Source organism: Ovis aries, chromosome 10, assembly GCF_016772045.2.
Source record: "Ovis aries strain OAR_USU_Benz2616 breed Rambouillet chromosome 10, ARS-UI_Ramb_v3.0, whole genome shotgun sequence".
Lineage (NCBI taxonomy): Eukaryota > Metazoa > Chordata > Mammalia > Artiodactyla > Bovidae > Ovis > Ovis aries.
Genome location: NC_056063.1, coordinates 46842052 through 46864291, shown reverse-complemented (window position 1 = coordinate 46864291; position 22240 = coordinate 46842052). Strand labels below are relative to the sequence as shown.

General features: G+C 34.2%; 1 protein-coding gene across 4 annotated transcripts in view; it reads left to right on the top strand.

The window, feature by feature from the left end:
- DACH1 (dachshund family transcription factor 1) overlaps positions 1-22240 on the top strand; it is a 467964-nt gene that overhangs the window by 302101 nt on the left and 143623 nt on the right. For 2 of the 4 annotated variants that reach the window (XM_012184753.4, XM_060394520.1), the window contains exons 4-5: positions 18680-18835; positions 19286-19458. In XM_012184753.4, the coding sequence (XP_012040143.3) occupies positions 18680-18835; positions 19286-19458 (329 nt within the window). The remainder of the gene's footprint in view (positions 1-18679; positions 18836-19285; positions 19459-22240) is intronic. The other 2 variants (XM_027973690.2, XM_060394521.1) reach the window with 1 other exon arrangement.

The following is a 22240-nucleotide window of genomic DNA, read 5'->3' as shown; positions in this document are numbered from 1 at the left end:
GCTGTGCATTTTACAAAGTAATATAGTAATGTCTAGTTTGCATTTTTGAAAAACCAAATTAATCACACTTTATTGAATACGTTGGAGCAAACCTAAAATTCATCTATTATTAAAAACTTGTGCAACAAACACAAACTATATTTTATACATAAAGGACAAACTCATTTATTCATTAGGATAAAACACTTGGAGTTTGCATTTTGTAACCATGAAAGAAATGACATTTGCTATGAGGGCTGTTTTGAATTTTTAAAAGCAGTCTATGCATACTAAGCTGCTTGAAAATTTATTTTAACACATTTACCAGGTTTTAAATCATCCAGATACAAATAGAATTTAGCTTGAAAATTTTGGAGTAAGAAACCAAAAATAATTAAAGTAAATAATATGCCCTATACAGACATCTTACACAAATAAAATTCACATAGTGTTTACTTTACATATTGCAACTTAGTATATTATTTTATGGTTTTGTTAAGAAAAATAAAACCCTCCACAGGCAAAATAAAGGCTTATCATGCTCTGTGATATTATCAAGCTAAAGAAAATAAGTACTTTTTGCATATATTTATTCAGACATTCTAAATGGTATTAGAAATCAAAGCTTTTATGGCATCATGTAGAAATCATTACCTACACAATATACATTGTTATTTTTGTGGCCAGTAGTGAGGAATTCTTGTGAATATAAGAACTGTGAGTAGTGAAGAAAAGTGAATAGCAAGAATAGTAGCTAAGGATGGGCTGTTTTTTACCAGTGCATGTTTTTCAATGTCAGGATAGTAAACACTGTTTTGCTCTCTGCTGATGTGTATAATAACACTTATTTAAGGTGCTACAGAATAGTAGTATATGTTCGGCACAGAATAGAAATAGCAGTATTAAAACACATCCCCAGATTTAGATTTTCAATAAAATATTAAAGCCAAACTTGTTATGTTTCAGAAACCTTACTATTATATCATGACTTGGGGAGGTATTTCTTGGTGAATCTACCAAGCACCCCCTTGCTTTTCTAAGAACTCTACATGAGCTATATTCACCGGTAAGCTCTTGCCTTCTCTTAAGAAAGAGTAAGTTATATCTTTTTAGGTGAAAACTTTGAAAAAGATGAGCATAGTTTTCCTTTAATTGCGGAAAACTCAATAGTATATATACAGAAGGGTGAGTTTACAAGGAACTGGATTCGGATATGTGGGAGAGTGTGCAGTTTAGCCTCACTCGAGGTAATTGTTTCGTCATGTCTATCTGTGGAAACCAATTTGTTCTTCAATCATCATCTTAGAAAACTCTAATGATAAAAAGCACAAGATTTTTTTTTTCCCTATTTTATCAGTTTTCCAGTGGCATGAAATATGAGAATCAGGATTCTTGCCCTGGTCATATCAGTGTCAATGTGGTGGATGACAGAACTTGGGATGATTATTCCCCATGATGAGTTCCTTTCCCTCCTTCTAACTATCTCATATATATCACTTTAATCCTATCTCTCCCCTGCCCAAGATGATGACCAAACTAATCATCCTGACATCTGAGAATTTTCATTCTCATCTCCCTGCTGCTACTGCTAAGTCCTACCTAATTCTCCCTGAGTCCTGATGCTTTCCTGATGCATACCTTTTCTTCCGGTCAATTGAACTATCCACCTTTCGTCCACACCCACTGTTTATGTTTGTCTTTGCTTCATTGCACAGCCAAGGCAATTTTTTCAGCTGAGAACCAAGTCAAATAAGTGTGTTATGAGTCCAGCTCTTTACCTAAAGATTTACTGTGACCTCAAGCATTTTATTTAATTATCCTGAACCTCAGTTTCCTCTTCTGTTAAAAGGAGAGGATTGTGTGACAGTGTTGCCTCATCAGCAAAATCTTTCCAATGTGCGCTCGTAACATACATGCTTATATGTATACACATCCATTGGGTATATGCCAAATTCTCTATTGTCCTTATATGACAGATATTGTATTTAATATGTGGTGTCACGTTCTTTGCTTATTATTCTTTCTACACACAATCCAATGAGAATATAAACTACCTGAGAATATATATTTGTATATGTTTTCTTCACCGCTATATTGTCATAGCATACAACAATTCCTGACATATTATAAGTGTTTGATATATAATGAACAAAAAATGAATGACTTTTGTGTCTATTTTGCACTATCGCATTCTATGATTCAAATATATACAGAAAAATAAATTTTATTTTCTGTTCTGTTCAGTTCAGTTCAGTCATTCAGTTGTGTCCAATTCTTTGCGACCCCATGGACTGCAGCACGCCAGGCTTTCTGGCCATCACCAGCTCCTGGAGCATACTCAGACTCATGTCCATCGAGTCAATGATGACATCCAAACATCTCATCATATAGTATTTTATTCCTTTCCTATCTACCATATTTTTTGGCATTTGGCTCTCTTTATGTGATTATATATTGACATTTAAAATTTTATTTTCTATTTCTGTTTTTTTCATTTGATATAACTGCATCATAATCTTAATAGTCCATGGTTTCTTCCCGTTTCTTTTCTGTGATTTTCAATATGCAGTATTAACTTGATTTTTTTGGATAAATAAGAACATGAAATCTTTTTTCAAAGCCTGAATTTAAACATGTTAATATTAACCTGAGTAAATGCACACCATGGAGGTAATTTTCAAAAGAGAATTTCACAGCCAAAGGCTATTTGCCATATTTAAAAATTAGGCCTTCTATTCTTAAATTTTTATACTTTAATTTTTTTAGACTTGAAGTGGATAAACATATGTTAATATACCAAATAATCCTCTGTAGAATTGACACACATAAGCCATTAAAAAACAAGTCATTTTTATATTTTTGTTTATTGCTGTTCTGTACCAGAATCATAATTCAGATTTTTTTGTGAAAAGTAGCTCATTATAAGAAGACTTTAAAATAAAATTTCAGAATTTACCAAAGAGGAAAGTCAGTTTCTGTCAGACCATTTTAACTAAAGGCAGTTCTTCAGTGTTTAATTTGTTTTGAAAAATTGCATTTAGCCTACTAACTGGAGTCTTAAATGGTTATTTTATATCTATATATCTATATAGATATGTACACATATAATATATATATTATTGGAAGATAATTGCTTTACAATATTTTGTTGGTTTTTGCGATACATCAATATTAATAAGCCATAGGTATACATATGTTCTCTCCCCTTTGAACCTTCCTCCTACCTCTTCCCATCCCTTTAGGTTGAAAAAACAAAAATATAGACCAATGGAACAAGATAGAAAGCCCAGAGATAAGCCCACACACCTATGAATACCTTATCTTTGACAAAGGAGGCAGGAATATACAATGGAGAAAAGACAGCCTCTTCTATAAATGGTGCTGGAAAAAATGGACAGCTACATGTAAAAGAATGAAATTAGAACACTTCCTGACACCATACACAAAAATAAACAAAGTAAATTAAAGACTTAAATGTTAGGCCAGGAACTAGAAAGCTCTTACAGGGAAACGTAGGCAATACACTCTTTGACATATATCACAGCAAGATCCTCTTTGACCCACCTTCCAGAGTAATGGAAATAAAATAAATAAATAAATAATGGGACTTAAAAGCTTTTGCAGAACAGAGGAAATAATTTATTATATTAATTAAGAACAGCATTTAAGAAGGTATATTTGCCCAGGTGTATTAGACCAAACACATGTAAATGAGAGCAACTGTGACTTTTGACAATGATCCTAACATTCTGTACAATGTGAGGGAATGTACATGATAGACCATAGAAACGGTGCCATATTTTAATACTGAAGGAGATAATTGAAATTTAAGTCAGATTTTTGTGATCACAAGGGAAAAACAACATCACAATATTTTTTTTTATATTACAGGGTATTTTGCAATTAGATAGCTATTTATTTTTAAATAAAGACCTTCCTAGAAGATAATTATTTTTAGTAGGTAGAGTTCTTTTTACATTGAAAATATTTAAAATATAATGGCTTTATTATAAATAAAGATAACTTGGATAGATATTACCTTTATAAGTTCATGATTTTTAAAAATTATGTTTCGGTTTTAAATTTAAAAAAATTTTTTATTGAAATATAATCAATATACAATGTTGTGCCTATCTCTGCTGCACAACAAAGTTGTTTTATTTCTTTAAAAACCTTAGAAGAGATGGTACTTTCATCATTAATCATTTATATTTTAACAAAGCATTTATCTTTTTAACATTGATGCTAGAAAAATTGTTGGAGAAAATAAAAATAATGAATATGACTGATTTATCCAAGTTATCAACCTTTGTTAGCTTTAAAAAAATTAACATAAAACTTGTATTTAGCACTTAATTCTGACATTGAATCACTGGTTCATTCAGTTCAGTTCAGTTCAGTTCAGTCGCTCAGTCATGTCCAACTCTTTGTGAACCCATGAATCGCAGCACACGAGGCCTCCCTGTCCATCACCAACTCCCGGAGTTTACTCAAACTCATATCCATCAAGTCGGTGATGCCATCCTGCCATCTCATCCTCTGTCGTCCCCTTCTCCTGTCCCCAATCCCTCCCAGCATCAAAGTCTTTTCCAGTGAGTCAACTCTTCACAGGAGGTGGCCAAAGTACTGAGGTTTCAGCTTTAGCATCATTCTTTCCAAAGAAATCCTAGGGTTGATCTCCTTCAGAATGGACTGGTTGGATCTCCTTTTAGTCCAAGGGACTCTCAAGTGTCTTCTCCAACACCACAGCTCAAAAGCATCAATTCTACAACGCTCAGCTTTCTTCACAGTCCAACTCTCACATCCATACATGACTACTGGAAAAACCATAGCCTTAACTAGATGGACCTTTGTTGGCAAAGTAATGTCTCTGCTTTTCAATATGCTATCTAGGTTGGTCATAACTTTCCTTCCAAGGAGTAAGCGTCTTTTAATTTCATGGCTGCAATCACCATCTGCAGTGATTTTGGAGCCCCCCAAAATAAAGTCAGCCACTGTTTCCACTGTTTCCCCATCTATTTCCCATGAAGTGATGGGATCAGATGCCATGATCTTAGTTTTCTGAAAGTTCAGCTTTAAGCCAACTTTTTCACTCTCCTCTTTCACTTTCATCAAGAGGCTTTTTAGCTCCTCTTCACTTTCTGCGATAAGGGTGGTATCATCTGCATATCTGAGGTCATTGATATTTCTCCCGGCAATCTTGATTCCAGCTTGTGCATCTTCCAGACCAGTGTTTCTCATAATGTACTCTGCATGTAAGTTAAATAAGCAGGGTGACAATATACAGCCTTAATGTATTCCTTTTCCTATTTGGAACCAGTCTGTTGTTCCATGTCCAGTTCTAACTGTTGCTTCCTGACCTGCATACAGATTTCTCAAGAGGCAGGTCAGGTGGTCTGGTATTCCCATCTCTTTCAGAATTTTCCACAGTTTATTGTGATCCACATAGTCGAAGGCTTTGGCATAGTCAATAAAGCAGAAATAGATGTTTTTCTGGAACTTTCTTGCTTTTTCCATGATCCAGTGGATGTTGGCGATTTGATCCCTGGTTCCTCTGCCTTTTCTAAAACCAGCTTGAACATCTGGAAGTTCACGGTTCACATATTGCTGAAGCCTGGCTTGGAGAATTTTGAGCTGGTTCATTAGGTTCATTAAATCATTAAGCTGGTTGTATTCTTTTATATTTTTCATTGGTCACTTTATGATTGTAATAATTACAGTGGATAATTTTTGAAATAAAGAATGAATAAGGATGTTTAAATTGTACTTTATATTAAACTAGGAGTGTTGATACTGTCAGAAAGTCAGTCCTCATTTCAAAACACAGTTTTTAGTTTTCTTCTTCTAATTCACTAATCTAAAATAATAGTATCCATTTATTCTTGGATAAAGATGAGTGCTTATATTTAATTCCTGAAATTGAATTAAAATTAGAAATAAAATTGTCCATATCACTGCTCGTCTTTCTAAGTTTTTTTTTTTTTTCATTGCCAGCAGCTGAAATTATAGTGGTCATTTTGACCTTGAAAATGTCCTACCCTATCTGCCCATGAAAAACTGATGAAAGTTCTTTGAGTAGTATGTCTTCACTACATATAATAGAAGCTATGGAAACAATGATTTGATTTTGTATAGATAGTAGCTTTCAACACACCTGCCATTGGCATGTAATCTACCACTACGATATATCATTTCGATGGTCCTTCCAGTGTGTTCAGTCCTTTGTGATATGTAGTCCCTTGATTTAAAGTTGCTTTTCTCCATAATGTTCTTAAGGGGAACCTTGTAAATACTGAACATTACAATTATTTGTTAAACAATAAATTGGACTAATGCCATCTTTTCAAACTATGCTTAATGGTGTCTATTTTGTGTATTGTTTCTGTTCATGCTATCTACTTAAATCATAGTTAGGATTGTTAAATCTTTATATCCAATCATAATATTCTGTGTTTACTCACCCCATACTAACTGAGGACTCAACATCTGTCAGGCATTAATGTGACTGTTTTATTAAAAAGAATAGTATAGGTTACAGGTAAGTGGGGAAAGTTGAAATTATAAAAATGTATTGATGCCCTTTTGTGTTAGGAATCTACTAACACAAAAGGGTATATGCATCATATACCAAATTATGCTTATTATGGCTGAGATTTCTAGACTTTATTTTCTAAATCATACAGTTTGGCTTGTTTGGGACTTACTCTGTGGTTTTCGGTAGAAATACATTTTTAGTGCCAATGCCTTTATGTTTTCTATATCCTCTTCAAGAATCATGGCTTAATCTCCCATTTTTCACATCAATGACATGCAAATCTTCCTTACTGGGCATCTGCCGACTATCCAAATTTCAGGGCCATATTTTCAATGCTTGTTGTCAGCCTCATTTGAGTGCTTCTGAAATACCTCAGAGTTTAGAATAGAAAGGATTTTTATTCATAATGAAATCTGATCTTCCTTATAAAGGTGATTAAAACCTTGGATTATGAGTTCAGAATTCTAAGATCTAAATCCCAGGGAAAGTTAAGTCAACTTTAATAATACTAGTGTGGATCTATCTCAGAGGTTCTAAAGATTTATTGAGATAGTGCATGTGAAAGCTGAATATAATGCCTGACACATTGAAAGCAGGTGATATATCTTTGGTATCATCATCATCATCATTGACTTGTTAATAATATCACCATATACCTAACTGTATCTAGATACTGAAGTTATCTTTCATATTTTACTCTCTTCATCTCCATTTGTACCCAAATGATACCACATTGTAAGAAATTTATTTCCAAAATATCAGATGTATTTTTTATTCTTCATCATCTCTATCTTTTATTCCAGTCAAAGTATAAAAGTATGTGCATATACGCTGTATCTATTATCTCTCTCTTCTGCTATAAGCTGGTTAAGAACAAAGATCATAGTGTATTATTTTTGAAATCCACATTGAAGTTTACTACGTGTGAATATAAAAATTGGTCTGGGTTTGCAACTCTCAACTCAAGAACTGACAGAGCTAGTCCTACTTTGTTAAATGCTGAGGATACAATGACTAGCAAAAGAGACATAAGCCTGATCATGTGTCACTTGCCTTAAGAGAAGAAATGTTGGCTTTTTTTCTTTAATAGCAATGGGAAACAATGGAAGTCCTCCAAGTAGGGGTGTGACAATAAAATATTTGTAATTAAAAGTAATAATGGTCCCTGAATCTAATTACAGCAGCATATAGAGAAACAGAGTAGAAATAAATTACCCAGGTGAAATAAACAGGACATGAAAAAAAATTGGACATCGGTAGTATCCAGTGACAGAGAAGGCAATGGCAACCCACTCCAGCACTCTTTCCTGGCAAATCCCATGGACAGAGGAGCCTGGTAGGCTGCAGTCCATGGGGTCGCTTAGAGTTGGACATGGCTGAGCGCCTTCACTTTCACTTTTCACTTTCATGCATTGGGGAAGGAAATGGCAACCTACTCTAGTGTTCTTGGCTGGAGAATTCCAGGGACAGTGGATCCTGGTGGGCTGCCATCTATGGGGTCACACAGAGTCGGACACAACTGATGTGACTTAGCAGCAGCAGCATCCAATGAAAGAGAGGGAGACAAAGATGATTCCTAGGTTTCCAGCTTATACAACTAGTTGGTCATGTCATTCTTTGAGGTTAACTAGGTTTGGGGAGAAGATAATTTAACTTAGATCCATGCATATGAGAAATATCAAAATTCCCATAAGCCTGCTATACTACTTGTAATGGTTTATGCTTTGTGGAAAATTCAGTAGCATTTTGGCTCAAATAAGATTTTTAGTTTCAACATGTATGGTCAGCAGAGGCAGGATAGAGATGATAGAGAGAAGGGAATTGGATGAAGGCAGTCAAGAGGCACAAACTTCCAATTATAAGATAAATACTAGGAATGAATGTAAATATGATAAATATAATTAACAATGGTATTATATTTGGAAGCTGTTAGGAGAATAAATCATGTAAGACCTTTCATCATAGGAATCTTTTTATTTCTATTTCCTTAATTTTGTAAAGATATGAGATGATGGATGTCCACTAAATTTATCATGATAATCATTTTATGACATTTATGATAATCATTTTATGACATGATATTTTATGATGTATGACAAGTCATTATGATATATATGTTAAACTTTTACAATACTGTATGTCAATTATATCCCAACAAAACAGAAGAAAAGAAAGTAAAATTGAAAATATTATATGAAAGACTAAGGGTTAATACTGTTTTCAACTTACCATGAGCAACACTTACACATGAACATAAAATTGTTAGTATTATATACCATGGCATTGAGCACTCTACTAACATTATAGAAAGCAGATTAACTTGAAATTTTATTTGATATAATTATAAATCTATAGGAAAATTACAATATCTTTAGAGAGGAGAATTTCTAGTTCATTTGTTTGCTTAATGGAAAAACAATTTGATGAGTTAAAATGGGAAAAGGTAGCAATTCACTGACATTGACAATGAGAAAGGTTAAAAGATACAGTTAAATTAGTATGGATACATTATACCGAATTGCTTTACATTATACCAGATGCATTATTTTTAGACTGGAAAGCTTAAATATGTTCCTAATAATGTTATTTCTACACTGTCTGTTATAGGATTACTAGTTTAACTATGGAAATTAACCAATCTGTTGCAATATCTTAATTTCCACTAAATAGACACATTTGACTCTTGCTTACAGTCATCCACATCAGCAAGACACCCAAATATTTAGGCAATACAATTAATCTGGATACTATTTCTTTCCTCATACTGAGTTCAGTGTAACTATTTACCATCCTGAGTTTGTATTTGTTTGTTTTGCAGGATCTGTTTTACCTGGTTAACACTTAGAACATGGTGCTAATAAGTCCAAAGAAAACAACCGGATCAAAAAGCAAAGTGTTTTCTGATATAATTATCTGTCTTCTCCACATAAAGTATTTAAACTTTTATCTTTATAGTAATAGTGTTCTTTCTCTTAAATTTCATCAAAACTTTCTGAAATGGTATAAAAGAAGGGAAAACTCATAAAGTACTGTATTCTTTATATAATAACACATTCTAGTAACTTTCATGAGTACAAAATTGAGGTTATTTAAAATGGAAACTATTGTCTATTTTAAGTTAACTAATGCTGTTTCAGTTTTACATGATTCCGTCGAGATTCTCAGTGTAATTATTTTTAAATAATGTCTGCCTGTTCTTTAAGACTTCATTTATATATCCCATCTGACATTAATGACTTGAACTTCAGCTTTGGTTTCATAATTTGTTTCTTATTATTGCAAGTTCAACTGTCATTAGCCATGGTAAATAATATTCAAGCAAAATGAAAAAAAATAAAATAAACCGTTCTGATTTCCAGTTTTCTGCGTGCCACTTTGTGCAGAACATTAACTTTTGCTACTTTTGATAGCATTGTGGATTATGCAAGGCAAAAAGGATCTTAACTAGATGAAAGGTAGTTTATATCATAGTTCTGATGAGTCTAAGAACACTGGTAGCAACTAAGAGCACCAGTATTATATTACCACCATTGCATGTAAAATAAAATGTTTCAAAACAGCTCTGCATTCAAAATAAAGTAAAAGGTAAAATAGAAAGCTACTTGTATGGCAAGAGTTTTAAACTTCTAGTTCACAAATATGTAACACTCAGAGTTAGGTTCGCTTAATGACAGATAACTAAAGAAAATGTCTAGTTATTTCTGGAAAAGAACATATTTTCCTAAATAACTCATATTTATTGACAGTGGGATAGTTAGAATTCATGAAAATATTATTCTTTCTCTCTAGGAAAAAAATTGCACTTTCAAATCAAACAGGCTATATGTGCAAATATAAATTTTAGACTCTGGAAATGGCCTACTCTGTGGGCATTATTGTGCAATATCAATTAGGAGGTGTTTGTGCTGTTTTCTTTGCTAAACCACTATACTTAAACTGGAAAGTTTAAAATTGTGCCCCAATTAATTGTATCCTTTACAGATTGCCTCTTCCTCATTTTAAAATAAAGCAATTTGATTAAGTTGAACCAAAAACCAGATGATTTAAGTGTTTCTACTTTCTAAAATATGTCACTTAGCTCAGATCATTATCCAGAAAAACGATTTAAAATATTACATTACAATAATTCGTGACAGAACTGTGTCTCTTATTTATGCAAAATACTTGTATGCTGACAGGTCATATAACACTTTTTATTACAGTGAAGTTTATCCTCTAAAAGATAAGTTGTTTATTCTCACCTACTTCTGAAGTATCAGCTAAACATCTGTAGCAACTGAGACTAGTATTTACTTTTCCTTGGTAGTCTTGATTCTGTTTTTAAGATGGCGATGACATCCTTCTAAGTGGTCTCCAATGGTATGGAGTAAATGCCTGCTCTAGCCATCATTTTCATTGTAAACGAATCTTAACAAAGTCAGGTTCCCGTCACAGTCTATCAGCATCACTCACTAAGCTGTGGTGTGACCGTTAGTCCCTTTGAGACTTGCCTCGTTTATCAGGGTCAGCCTGTGGGAAAATCTGAACAAAAAGTTACATGTCAACTAGGTATAAAAGAAAATAGCATTTAAATATACTTTTACTCTTTTAATGCATGATAGTTTCAAAGACATTTCATTTTTACAGATCACTTTAAGTTTGTGCATGATTATTTTATATGTGCTCATGTGCATTTAAAAATATGGTGACCTTCTCTTTTGGAACCTCTTTCTTATTAGATATGTTTAGGATTCAATAATAAATATAATTATTTCAGGTAGGATTTTAGTTACTACCCCTGATATATATACCCAAAATTTTCTTTTCTTTTTTTTTTCTTAAAGAGAAACAGTAATAACATCCTCCAAAATATTTTTCCTTTCTTATCTAAAAGTTGTGTTCTAAAATATGATCTTTATTTCATTAATGATTATCCCCACATTTAATCATTCTTTATTTTTTACTAATGTAATCTTTTTTCTTTGAATTTCTGTCTTAGTTGGTAATTTAAAGTTTCAGTTGGTTTGTGAAGTAGCATTTCAAAAATTGAGCATTCATATTTCTTTCATTTCAGTTTTTCTAATGCGCTAGTTACTAAAATTCTACTTAGAATACAGTCAAGTTTGTGGTTAGTTCTATTGAATAATCTAAATAACAATATATTAAATAGGAGTTTTTCTATGGTTACACACGAGACAAAAGGACTGAATACACCTCAATTTTTAAAAAGTAAAAATCGATCAGTACTTCTTAATAGCAGCTGAACCGAAGTTGCTACCTTAACAATCACTCCAGACTCCACAGATTTCCTCCTCTTCCATTTATAGGAGAGGACGACCTCCATGGGAGAGGGTGTTTAGAAAACAAAACAAAACAAAACTTGTAGTGAAAAGGCAGAACCTAATGGAGGCCACTGTGACTTAGTGATTCCTATTGGAGGGTCCTTTCTCACCACCAAGTGCTGAGAGAGGAGAGAGAATTACTCAAGGATTACAGATACCTCCACCTCATTTCATAGCTGAATGTCTGCTGTGGCTGAACAGTTTTCTGTACATGGTTGAGCAGGGGAAGAGAAGATTGAGGAGAGGTGGCAGAATAGAGAGAGTTGACATCATCAGAACTAAAGGATACACATCAAGAGAAGAGCCTTAGTATCAAAAGACCATGAAAATAGAAAGCCCAGAGATAAATCCATGCACCTATAGACACCTTGTTTTTTACAAAGGAGGCAAGAATATACAATGGAGAAAAGACAATCTCTTTAACAAGTGGTACTGGGAAAACTGGTCAACCACTTGTAAAAGAATGAAACTAGAACACTTTCTAACACCATACACAAAAAATAAACTCAAAATGGATTAAAAATCTAAATGTAAGACCAGAAAGTATAAAACTCCTACAGTAAAGCATAGGCAAAACAGTCTCTGACATAAATCACAGCTGGATCGTCTATGACCCACCTCCCAGAGTAATGGAAATAAAAGCAAAAATAAACAAATGAGACCTAATGACACCTAAAAGCTTTTGCACAATGAAGGAAACTATAAGCAAGGTGAAAAGACAGTCTTCAGAATGGGAGAAAATAATAGCAAATGAAGCAACTGACAAAGAATCTCAAAAATATACAAGCGGCTTATGCAGCTCAATTCCAGAAAAACAGATGACCCAGTCAAAAAATGGACCAAAGAACTAAACAGATATTTCTCCAAAGAAGACATACAGATGGCTAACAAACACATGAAAAGATGATCAACATCACTCATTATCAGAGAAATGCAAATCAAAACCACAATGAGGTACCATCAAACACTGGTCAGAATGGCTGCTATCAAAAAGTCTACAAACAATAAATGCTGGAGAGGGTGTGGATAAAAAGGAACACTATTACACTGTTGGTGGGAATGCAAACTATTACAGCCACTATGGAGAACAGTGTGGAGATTCCTTAAAAATCTGGAAATAGAACTGCCTTATGACCCAGCAATCCCACTGATGGGCATACATGCCAAGGAAACCAGAAATGAAAGAGACACATGTACCCTAATGTTCCTCACAGTACTGTTTACAATAGCTAGGACATGGAAGCAATCTAGATGTCCATCAGCAGATGAATGGATAAGAAAGCTATGGTACATATACACAATGGAATATTACCCAGCCATTAAAAAGAATGCATTTGAATCAGTTCTAATGAGGTGGATGAAACTAGATCCTATTATACAGAGTGAAGTAAGTCAGAAAGAGAAACACCAATACAGTATATTAACACATATATATGGAATTTAAAAAGATGATAACAATGATCCTATATGCGAGACAGCAAAAGAGACACAGATGTAAAGAACAGACTTTTGGACTCTGTGGGAGAAGGTGAGGGTGGGATGATTTGAGAGAATAGCATTGAAACATATATAACCCAGGTCTCCTGCATTGCAGGTAGACGCTTTAACCTCTGAGCCACCAGGGAAGCCAACATGTATATTACCATATGTGAAATAGATCGCCAGTCCAAGTTTGATGCATGAGACGGGGTGTTCAGGGCTGGTGCACTGGGATAACCCTGAGGGATGGGATGGGGAGGGAGTTGGGAAGGGGGGTCAGGATGGGGAACACATGTACACCTATGGCTGATTCATGTCAAAGTATGGCAAAAACCACTATAATAGTGTAAAGTAATTAGCCTCCAATTAAAATAAATTAATTAATTTTAAAAATACCATGATGTTTAGGGAGCTGGCTGCTTCTGCTAAGTCGCTTCAGTTGTGTCAGACTCTGTGTGACCCCATAGACAGCAGCCCACCAGGCTCCACCGCCCCTGGGATTCTCAAGGCAAGAACACTGGAGTGGGTTGCTATTTCCTTCTCCAATGTATGAAAGTGAAAAGTCAAAGTGAAGTCGCTCAGCCGTGTCCAACTCTTTGGGACCCCATGGACTGCAGCCTACAAGGCTCCTCTGTCCATGGGATTTTCCAGGCAAGAGTACTGGAATGGGTTGCCAATCCCTTCTCCTTAGGGAGCTTGCTGCTGCTACTGCTAAGTCGCTTCAGTCGTGTCCGACTCTTCGCAACCCCATAGACGGCAGCCCACTAGGCTCCGCTGTCCCTGGGATTATCCAGGCAAGAACACTGGAGTGGGTTGCCATTTCCTAGAAGAGCATAAAGCTGAAGGAAATTTTCATTGTCAGGGACCTATGCAATTAGGAGGTCTCGCTAGATGACCCCAACAAATGATCAGACATTACGTCTCAGGGGATACTCCGGATATAGGCAGCTGCCACGTTGTAGATGTCAGTGACCAATAAGCACAGCACAGTGTGGGCAGAAGTTGAGCAGGGGCCAGTTGGATGGGAGAAGACACCTTCCTTTTCTTACCAGGAGAAGGGAGAAGAATGGATGACAAGCTGTCCAAGCCCCTCTGATTTCCAACTACCTAGGTTCTGGGACTAGCAGGTGGTGATGGAAAGGAAGATGCAGAGAGTAGTGTAAAATAGAATGAATTTTTGTATGCTCAAAATCTGCTCAAGGTTATTAAGGAGTAGAAGAGGGAGTCTTGACAGAGCATATTTGAAGGCCATAGTTGGAATGAAATGTTTATATTTGCTATCCATCATTTTTCTTTGGTAATCTGGTTATCTTTAGAGTAGAGATAGCTTCAAAATTTATGGGTTTCTTCCCAAAGTAGTCTATTTCTCTGTATACCAGATCCATCATAAAATATATATCATATAATACCTTAAAAACATAAAATGGAGGCATAGAAATAAAGCATATGAGTTACAAAAAGACTAAGATAGTCCATCCAACTATTTACGTTTTCAGAAAATATAACTATGTCTTAAAGTTGGGATGGAGATATACGCAGGAAATCTCCCATACATGTTCCTTATGAACTTGAATTTCAGTAACACTGAACTACAAAATCAGAGTTCCCACATGGCTCAGTGGTAAAGAATCTGCTTGTCAATGCAGGAGATGCGGGTTCAATTCCTTGGTAGGGAAGATCTCCTGGAGAAGATGTAATGGCAACACACTCTAATATTCTTGCCTGGAGAATTTCCATGGACGGAGGAGTCTGGTGAGCCTACAGTTCATGGAGTCACAAAAAGGACACAACTTAGTGACTAAACAACAATAAAACCTTAAAATCATCTTATTTATCCTTAAGAAATACACAGCTTTTACAGGAAAGGAAAGCTAAACACACACAATCACTTTTTGTATATAAGTTCCATATATTTGCATATATGTAATCATAGATATATTCTTACTATCAATATAATTAAACAGTAAATAAATTGTTTCAGGTTATATAAACACACAATAAGTAGCTTTTAGCTAGAGACAAAATTGGTAATCAGGTGTTAATTTCAATTTTTCCTCTTGCATTCATATGCCCACTTAATCTGGTTGTGGTAAAATGGTACATTTGCTAATTTTTTATCCATCAAACCACACCAAATCACACACATTAGGAGCTGATCTGCCTGATGCTTGTAGTTACACTACTTAATTTCATCATATAATAGCTGCCTGTGTGTTCTGCTGTCAGTCAGAGCACAGATTTATTTCCACCTGTGTAAGCAGGTGTCTAGCCTGAGATGCTCCCAGTGCTTCTCCACAATCTCTATTTAGGATTAGGTATGGGAGATTGTCTCTCCCTTTAATTCTTGCCCCCACAACACATTAAAATATCCATATGAGGTCTAAATGATCAAACAGAAGATGTGCTGAGCCTTTTCACAAACTCATGACCATTTTTCTTGGTTTGGAATAATTTTATACATTTATCAAATGTCTGAGTTTCTGCACACTTGCCTCCACTCCATATTATAGAGTATATGTTTTTGAGGATGCTAGGACTAGGTCAAGGTTTATTTGTACTCCAGTGTAAAATCAAAGAAATGGTGGGATTGCACTAGACTGGAAGAGGAGAGAAGAATCAGTTCTTTTCTGTTTCTCTCCAACTCCCCTTACCACATGCTGGGCTTCCTTTGTGGCTCAGGTTGTAAAGAATCCAACCGCAATGTGGGAGACCTGGGTTCAATTCCTGGGTTGGAAAGATCCGATGGAGAAGGGAAAGGCTACCCCTCCAGTATTCTGGCCTGGAGAATTCCATGGGCTGTATAGTCCAGGAGGTCACAAAGAGTCTGACACGATTGAGTGACTTTCACTTTCACCACTTTAGGACTTTCCTTATATAGGAAATCTGCTGTCTCCTGTAAGTTTTCATTCAGACTTAATAATAAACTTTAATCCCAAAGATATACATGCATATGCATGTTTGTGTGTAGGCTCATATGTAGATACTGGCTTATATCATTAAATGTATTGATTTAAAGCAAAACAGTTGAAAATTATACCTTTAATAAATATGGGCATGTCTTGTTCTGTGGCCTATTTTCAATTCTTATTTATTCATGCTAATAGAGGAGCAAGATGTTATAAATTATGCAAAAATCACTTACAGCTGACTTGGTTATATATTGTATATTTTTCATCAGACTTAGTTTCTTAATTGTTTGCTCTATTTATTACCCAAATGAGTTAACATCATGAGTATTTAACAAATGATGATTGGCGGAGATGGCTAGGAGCATTTTATGTAGTAAGAAAATCCAATCAATGGAAAATTCGAATATGGATGACTGATATTTACCCTTACCCAAGGACTGATATCCCATGATCCAAAAGAGATGTGGAAATAAGTAGTATTTTGTCTATAATATCTTACCAGGATGATTTAATCAGAATTTTAACTGTATATTTTATACCTTGATAATGTGAAAAAATAAGTGCTTCTTTACTAATTTGAGAGGGAAACTGAAGTATATTTGGAAAATGTCTTTTTTTCCCATTTATTAACTAGTAATTAAGATGTAAATAAAAGAATTTGGCTCAACTGAACAGAGAAACAAAAGTAGGTAATAGGTATAAGCAGAACTCAAATTCAGTCCAAAATAATGAATGTGAAAATTTTACCTCAAAAATGCGATCTAATGTGCAAATGCAAGCCTTGGGTATTTTAAATGAAATAGAAAAAATAATTCATTATATATAAATTTCCAATGCAATTTTCATATTCAAATAACATTTATTCCAGTGTATTATTTCTATATCCAAATAGTTGGTGTTTATGCTTTAACTCTTATTTTAACTGATAACATAAAAAGTAAATAAATAATGAAGACTTTTGTACATACTTTGATAATGGCAATATTAAAAGAAAATGTTTCAAATGTTTTATCACTGAATATTTTATTGACATAATATGTTCAAAATTTATATACTTATAAATTCTCCATGTTTGACTAGGACCTTGTTATAAAGTATCAGGAAAGTCATGAGTAGAGAAATAAGCTATATAAATTTGTGAAAATAGAAGTGAACTTTTATATCATAATGTAGTAGCAAGCTGGAGAAATTTCTCTTATGTGAGTCATTTTTGTATGAAGCTATAAACTTCCCTTTTTTTTTCTTTTTTAAGCCAAAAACTGTAATGGTTTCTTGTAAAATAATATAGATAAGAAAGATATTCATTTTAATTGATTCTTTTCATTGTTTAATAAAATTTCTTTGTTTGATTGCTGAAGAATTTGAATTGAGTTTTCATTACCCACTTCTGAACAATTTACTCTAAGATCCAGACAGTATGAAGCTAATGAATTTGAATTTATATTGAACCTTAACTGTCTTCATGAAGTAAATGGAAAAAAAATCATGGCAATAACTAAGTATTTATGTCGTAGAGATTTTACAATGAGGCTTTAAATAGTGCTAAAGTGTTTAAGTTGGAGTTTTACCAATTTTGCTGTTTCTAAGCATATTATATGAAAAGATGGTTTCTTTTCCTTTATAAGAAATGGAAACTCATAAACCAACAGGGATGTTACAGAAAATTTCTTTCAAGTGGGTAGTTTGTACATTCCGTAGATTCACTTAAGCAATAAATGTTAAAATAATTTAATCTGAGAACATGCCTACATTAAAATGATATATAAAAATCTTTCAAGGAGTATCCTATTAAGTATTTCAACATTCTCTTGATCCAAAACATTGTCACAATTTTAAAATGCATGCCCTCAGATGCACTGTTCTGACTTCGGCATTGGTATTGCCACAATTATAAACTTGTTTCTCTGTAATTGAAAACATTGAAAATTGATACGCATACATTTAATTTATTGCTTCAATATTATTATCTTTTGTAAAGTGATCTTTGGGTTCTCCGTATTCTATCTAATCAAATTGGGCATTTAATAATTCCATGTTTAGCATTTGCCATGGAATTAAGTTAGGAAAGTTAACTCTGGAAGAGTGACTAGGATTCCATTAAGCAAGGATAACTTTGCATTCTATAACTATCACTGTGATTCAGGCCCAAGAGGTAATGAATTCTTGAGGTACATGATAGAGTCAATTTTATATTAAATTGGTTAGTCAAACAGTATTAAACCCCACAAATAGGCTACCTATTGTAGAAATGTCATTTTTCAAAAACTATGTTCAAGAAATAGAAAAACAAAAGGAAAACATGGTTTAGGGGAAACTTATCTACTTGAGCTTATTTCCCAAGAAATTACTTAGCCACTTTCCAAATGTGATATGTTTTTTAAAACATCATTTCAAATTAGTTATTAGAAGATTTGGAATAATACTGTAGACAAATAATTTATATTCATTCCCCACAGGCAGCAGTGATGGTTCTTGGGATAAAGAAACACTGTACTCTTCCCCACCTCAGGGATCTAAGGCTTCTGTTACCCACCCCCGCATACCTGGAGTGCATAGCCTTCCAGTTAGTCATCCTCTCCACCATCTTCAGCAGAGCCACCTTCTGCCAAATGGTACGATGGCATTTTTTAGCACTAAAAATAATAGCTGTAAAGGAAAAAAAAAGTAATAATCAGATAGTAAAATATAGGTCATAGTTGAAATGTATATTACATTTAGATAGTTAATTATGATAAAGAAAACCATAGTATTTAAAACAAGAATTAGATTGATCAGAATAATGGAGCAAAAAATTAACTGTTTTTATTAAACACCAAAGAAGAGTGGTGAGTGATAAAACATGGCACCAAACTGGTTAGTTTTTACTTTAATTTCCCTGAGTGATATATGGGCATTGTTGCATACAAGAGGACAAATATTTTTCCTTTGATTGTCATTATTAGAGCATTTTAAAATGCTTCAATTTTCAATGATTATGTTCTTAACCATTTTAATTAGTGAGATATACTGTTTCATCATTCTATTTGAATAGAGAAATGATGATGCATGTGTATTTTTTACAGGACTGGAGCTTCCTTTTATGATGATGCCCCACCCTCTAATTCCTGTCAGCCTACCTCCAGCATCTGTCACCATGGCAATGAGCCAGATGAACCATCTTAGCACCATTGCAAATATGGCGGCAGCAGCACAAGTTCAGAGTCCCCCATCCAGAGTTGAGACATCTGTTATTAAGGTAATTGTTTAATTATACGACTGATTTGCCAAAGCCAAGATCATCTTAAGTCACCATCACCCAATCCATTTTTCTTATTCCACAAGTAGTTCTAACTTTAAAAAGCTAAGTGATATAGTAAATAAGAAAAGTCACCTATAGCAATTAGAACGATGGGCAGGCTAGGTTAACTTAAAGTTCTCTATTATATCTACTAAGAGGGAGATGAACATAGAGTATTAAATGATATATTTCAAATTTTGTGTATGTGCTTGTAAGTATGGTTGTGTTTGTGTTCATGGGTATGTGTGCATATTTGTGTTTTGTTATGAGCCTTGAGGTATGGAAATTAGTATCTGATTTGTTTTCAAAAGACCACAAGGGTTAAATTATGTTTCTGCCACTTAACTAGCTCTGTCATCTTGATTTAACTCAATCTTTCTGATTGTTTCTATACCTAAATATGAATAATATAGTGTGGATATAAAAAACTAAATGAAATAATAAAATTGGAAGGTTTTTGTAGATTAAAAAATAAACAGGAAGTGGAAGATAACATTATTGTTATACAAACATCACATATGTATATATGTACACAATTCTCTGACTGTCTCTGTATATGTGTGTGGGAGGTATGTTTACATTTTTAAATGTGTGTGTAACTGTATATACTTTTTCATTCATATTACTTTATAATGTATTTTTAAATCAAAGTACTTTAAATGCATTGACAGAATAGACTATCAATTTTTAAACTAAGTAAAAGACACCTCACACTGCATTATCCATATTTGACATAATTATTATCCTGTTTTTCTGAATAGAAAACATGTGAGTTTAGGGGAGTCTCTGGAGCATGTTTTACATAAATGGCCTTGTTACAATTTTTATTCATTGCTTGTGGGAATGCAGAACTTAATGCCCATTTTAGTATACAGTTTGGTGGTTTCTAATGAAACTAAAGATGCTCTTACCATGCAATCATATGATTTTTACCCAAAGGAGTTTAACATTAATGTATACACAAAAATTTGCACATGGACATTTATAGAATTCGTTTTCATAATTGCCAAAACTTGGAAGCAACCAAAATGCCCTTCAGTAGTTGACTGGATTAAAAAAAAATGTGTATGTCCATCTGCTATGACTATGTTTTTTACCATTTGTGACAACATGAATGACCCTGGAGGGTATTATATGTAGTGAAATAAAGCAGACAGAGAGAGGCAAATACTGTGTTGGTTTACTTTTATTTAGAGTCTTAAAAAATGAAACAAATGAACAAACACAACAGAAATAGATTCACAGATAACAGAAATCAAACTAGCAGTTACCCGAGGGAAAAGGGTTAGGCAAGGAGCAGCTAGGTGATGGGGGTTAGAGGTACCAAACTATTAGGTACGAATAAACATGCAACAAACATATGGTATACAATACAGAAATAACATATTTTATAATAATTTTATATGGAAAATAATATAAAAAAATATCAAGTTGCTATGATATATACCTGAAAAAATACAATATTATAAGTCAACTATGTTTCCAAAAAATAAATTAACATTTATTAAATGGGTAAGCCATGGTTCAGTGAGAGATCATATGAAAAACTGAAATAGAGAAGTTTATTAATCATAGGACCTGGAGGAAGTATTGATACTTGGCATGCCTCCAGAGACCAGACAGGGAGGTTAAGATGGAGTACAGACAGAGAGGGCAAGGCAGGACCTGAGGCAAATGCCTTGTTAGGATCCATGGATGAGTACTTTGGGGCTTCCAAGCTAAGGCTGGATTGGTCGATTCAAACCAAAGAGTAGGGTTTTGGTAAGCCTCCCAGGGATCTTATCTAAGAAGACTGTTGATCACAAGGGCTGTTGAGGAAATTATACCAGGAACTTACATTTGTTCATTACTCTGGCATGCACTAGCATAAAGGGGCTAGTGTAAATTTAAGGTCCCTGCAGTCCACTTGGTCAAAAAAAAAATGTATGCTGAGGCAGTAATACTAAGGAGTAGCTTAGCCGAATTCTCACTAGCATACAAAGGAATATTATTAAGAGCTAAAAAGAAATGAGCTATCAAGCCATGAAAAGAAACTCAAGCGAATACTGCTAAGTTAAAGAAGAGAGTTTGAAAAGGTTTCGCACTATATGGTTTCAAGTGTAGGACACGCTGGAAAAGTCAAAACTGTGGTGATCCTAAAAAGAGCAGTTCACAACTGTCCAGGCCATAGAGGGAACCAGTACATGACCTGTTAGGAACCTGGCCACACAGCAGGAGGTGAGTGGGGGCAAGCTAACAAGGCTTCATCTGTATTTACAGTCACTCCCCATCATTCACATTATTGCCTGAATTCAGGAATACAAACTGGGGCTCCCAATTATTCTGCATTATAGAGAGCTGTATATTTACTTCATTACATATCACAGTGTAATAATAATAAAGTACAGAATGAATGTAATGTGCTTGAATCATCCCCAAATTATCTCCAACCCCATCCGTGGAAAAATTGTCTTCCACAGAACTGGTCCTTCGTGCTAAAATGTTGAAGATCACTGCTAAAAATATCAGTGGTGGCTAGTGGGTGGGAGCAGGGGAAGAATAGAGAATGGAGAGTTTTTACGGCTATGGAAATACCCTGTATGATACTGTGATGGTTTTAAGGTATTATGCATTTTAGAAAGGTCTAGTTATTACTTATGTAAAAAGTTGAGTAATAGGCAAATAGGATTTTTTTGTTTTTAAACATAATAGTGGCTCTGCAAACAAAGAGGAATGGAATCCCTGTTTTATGTCTCCTGCA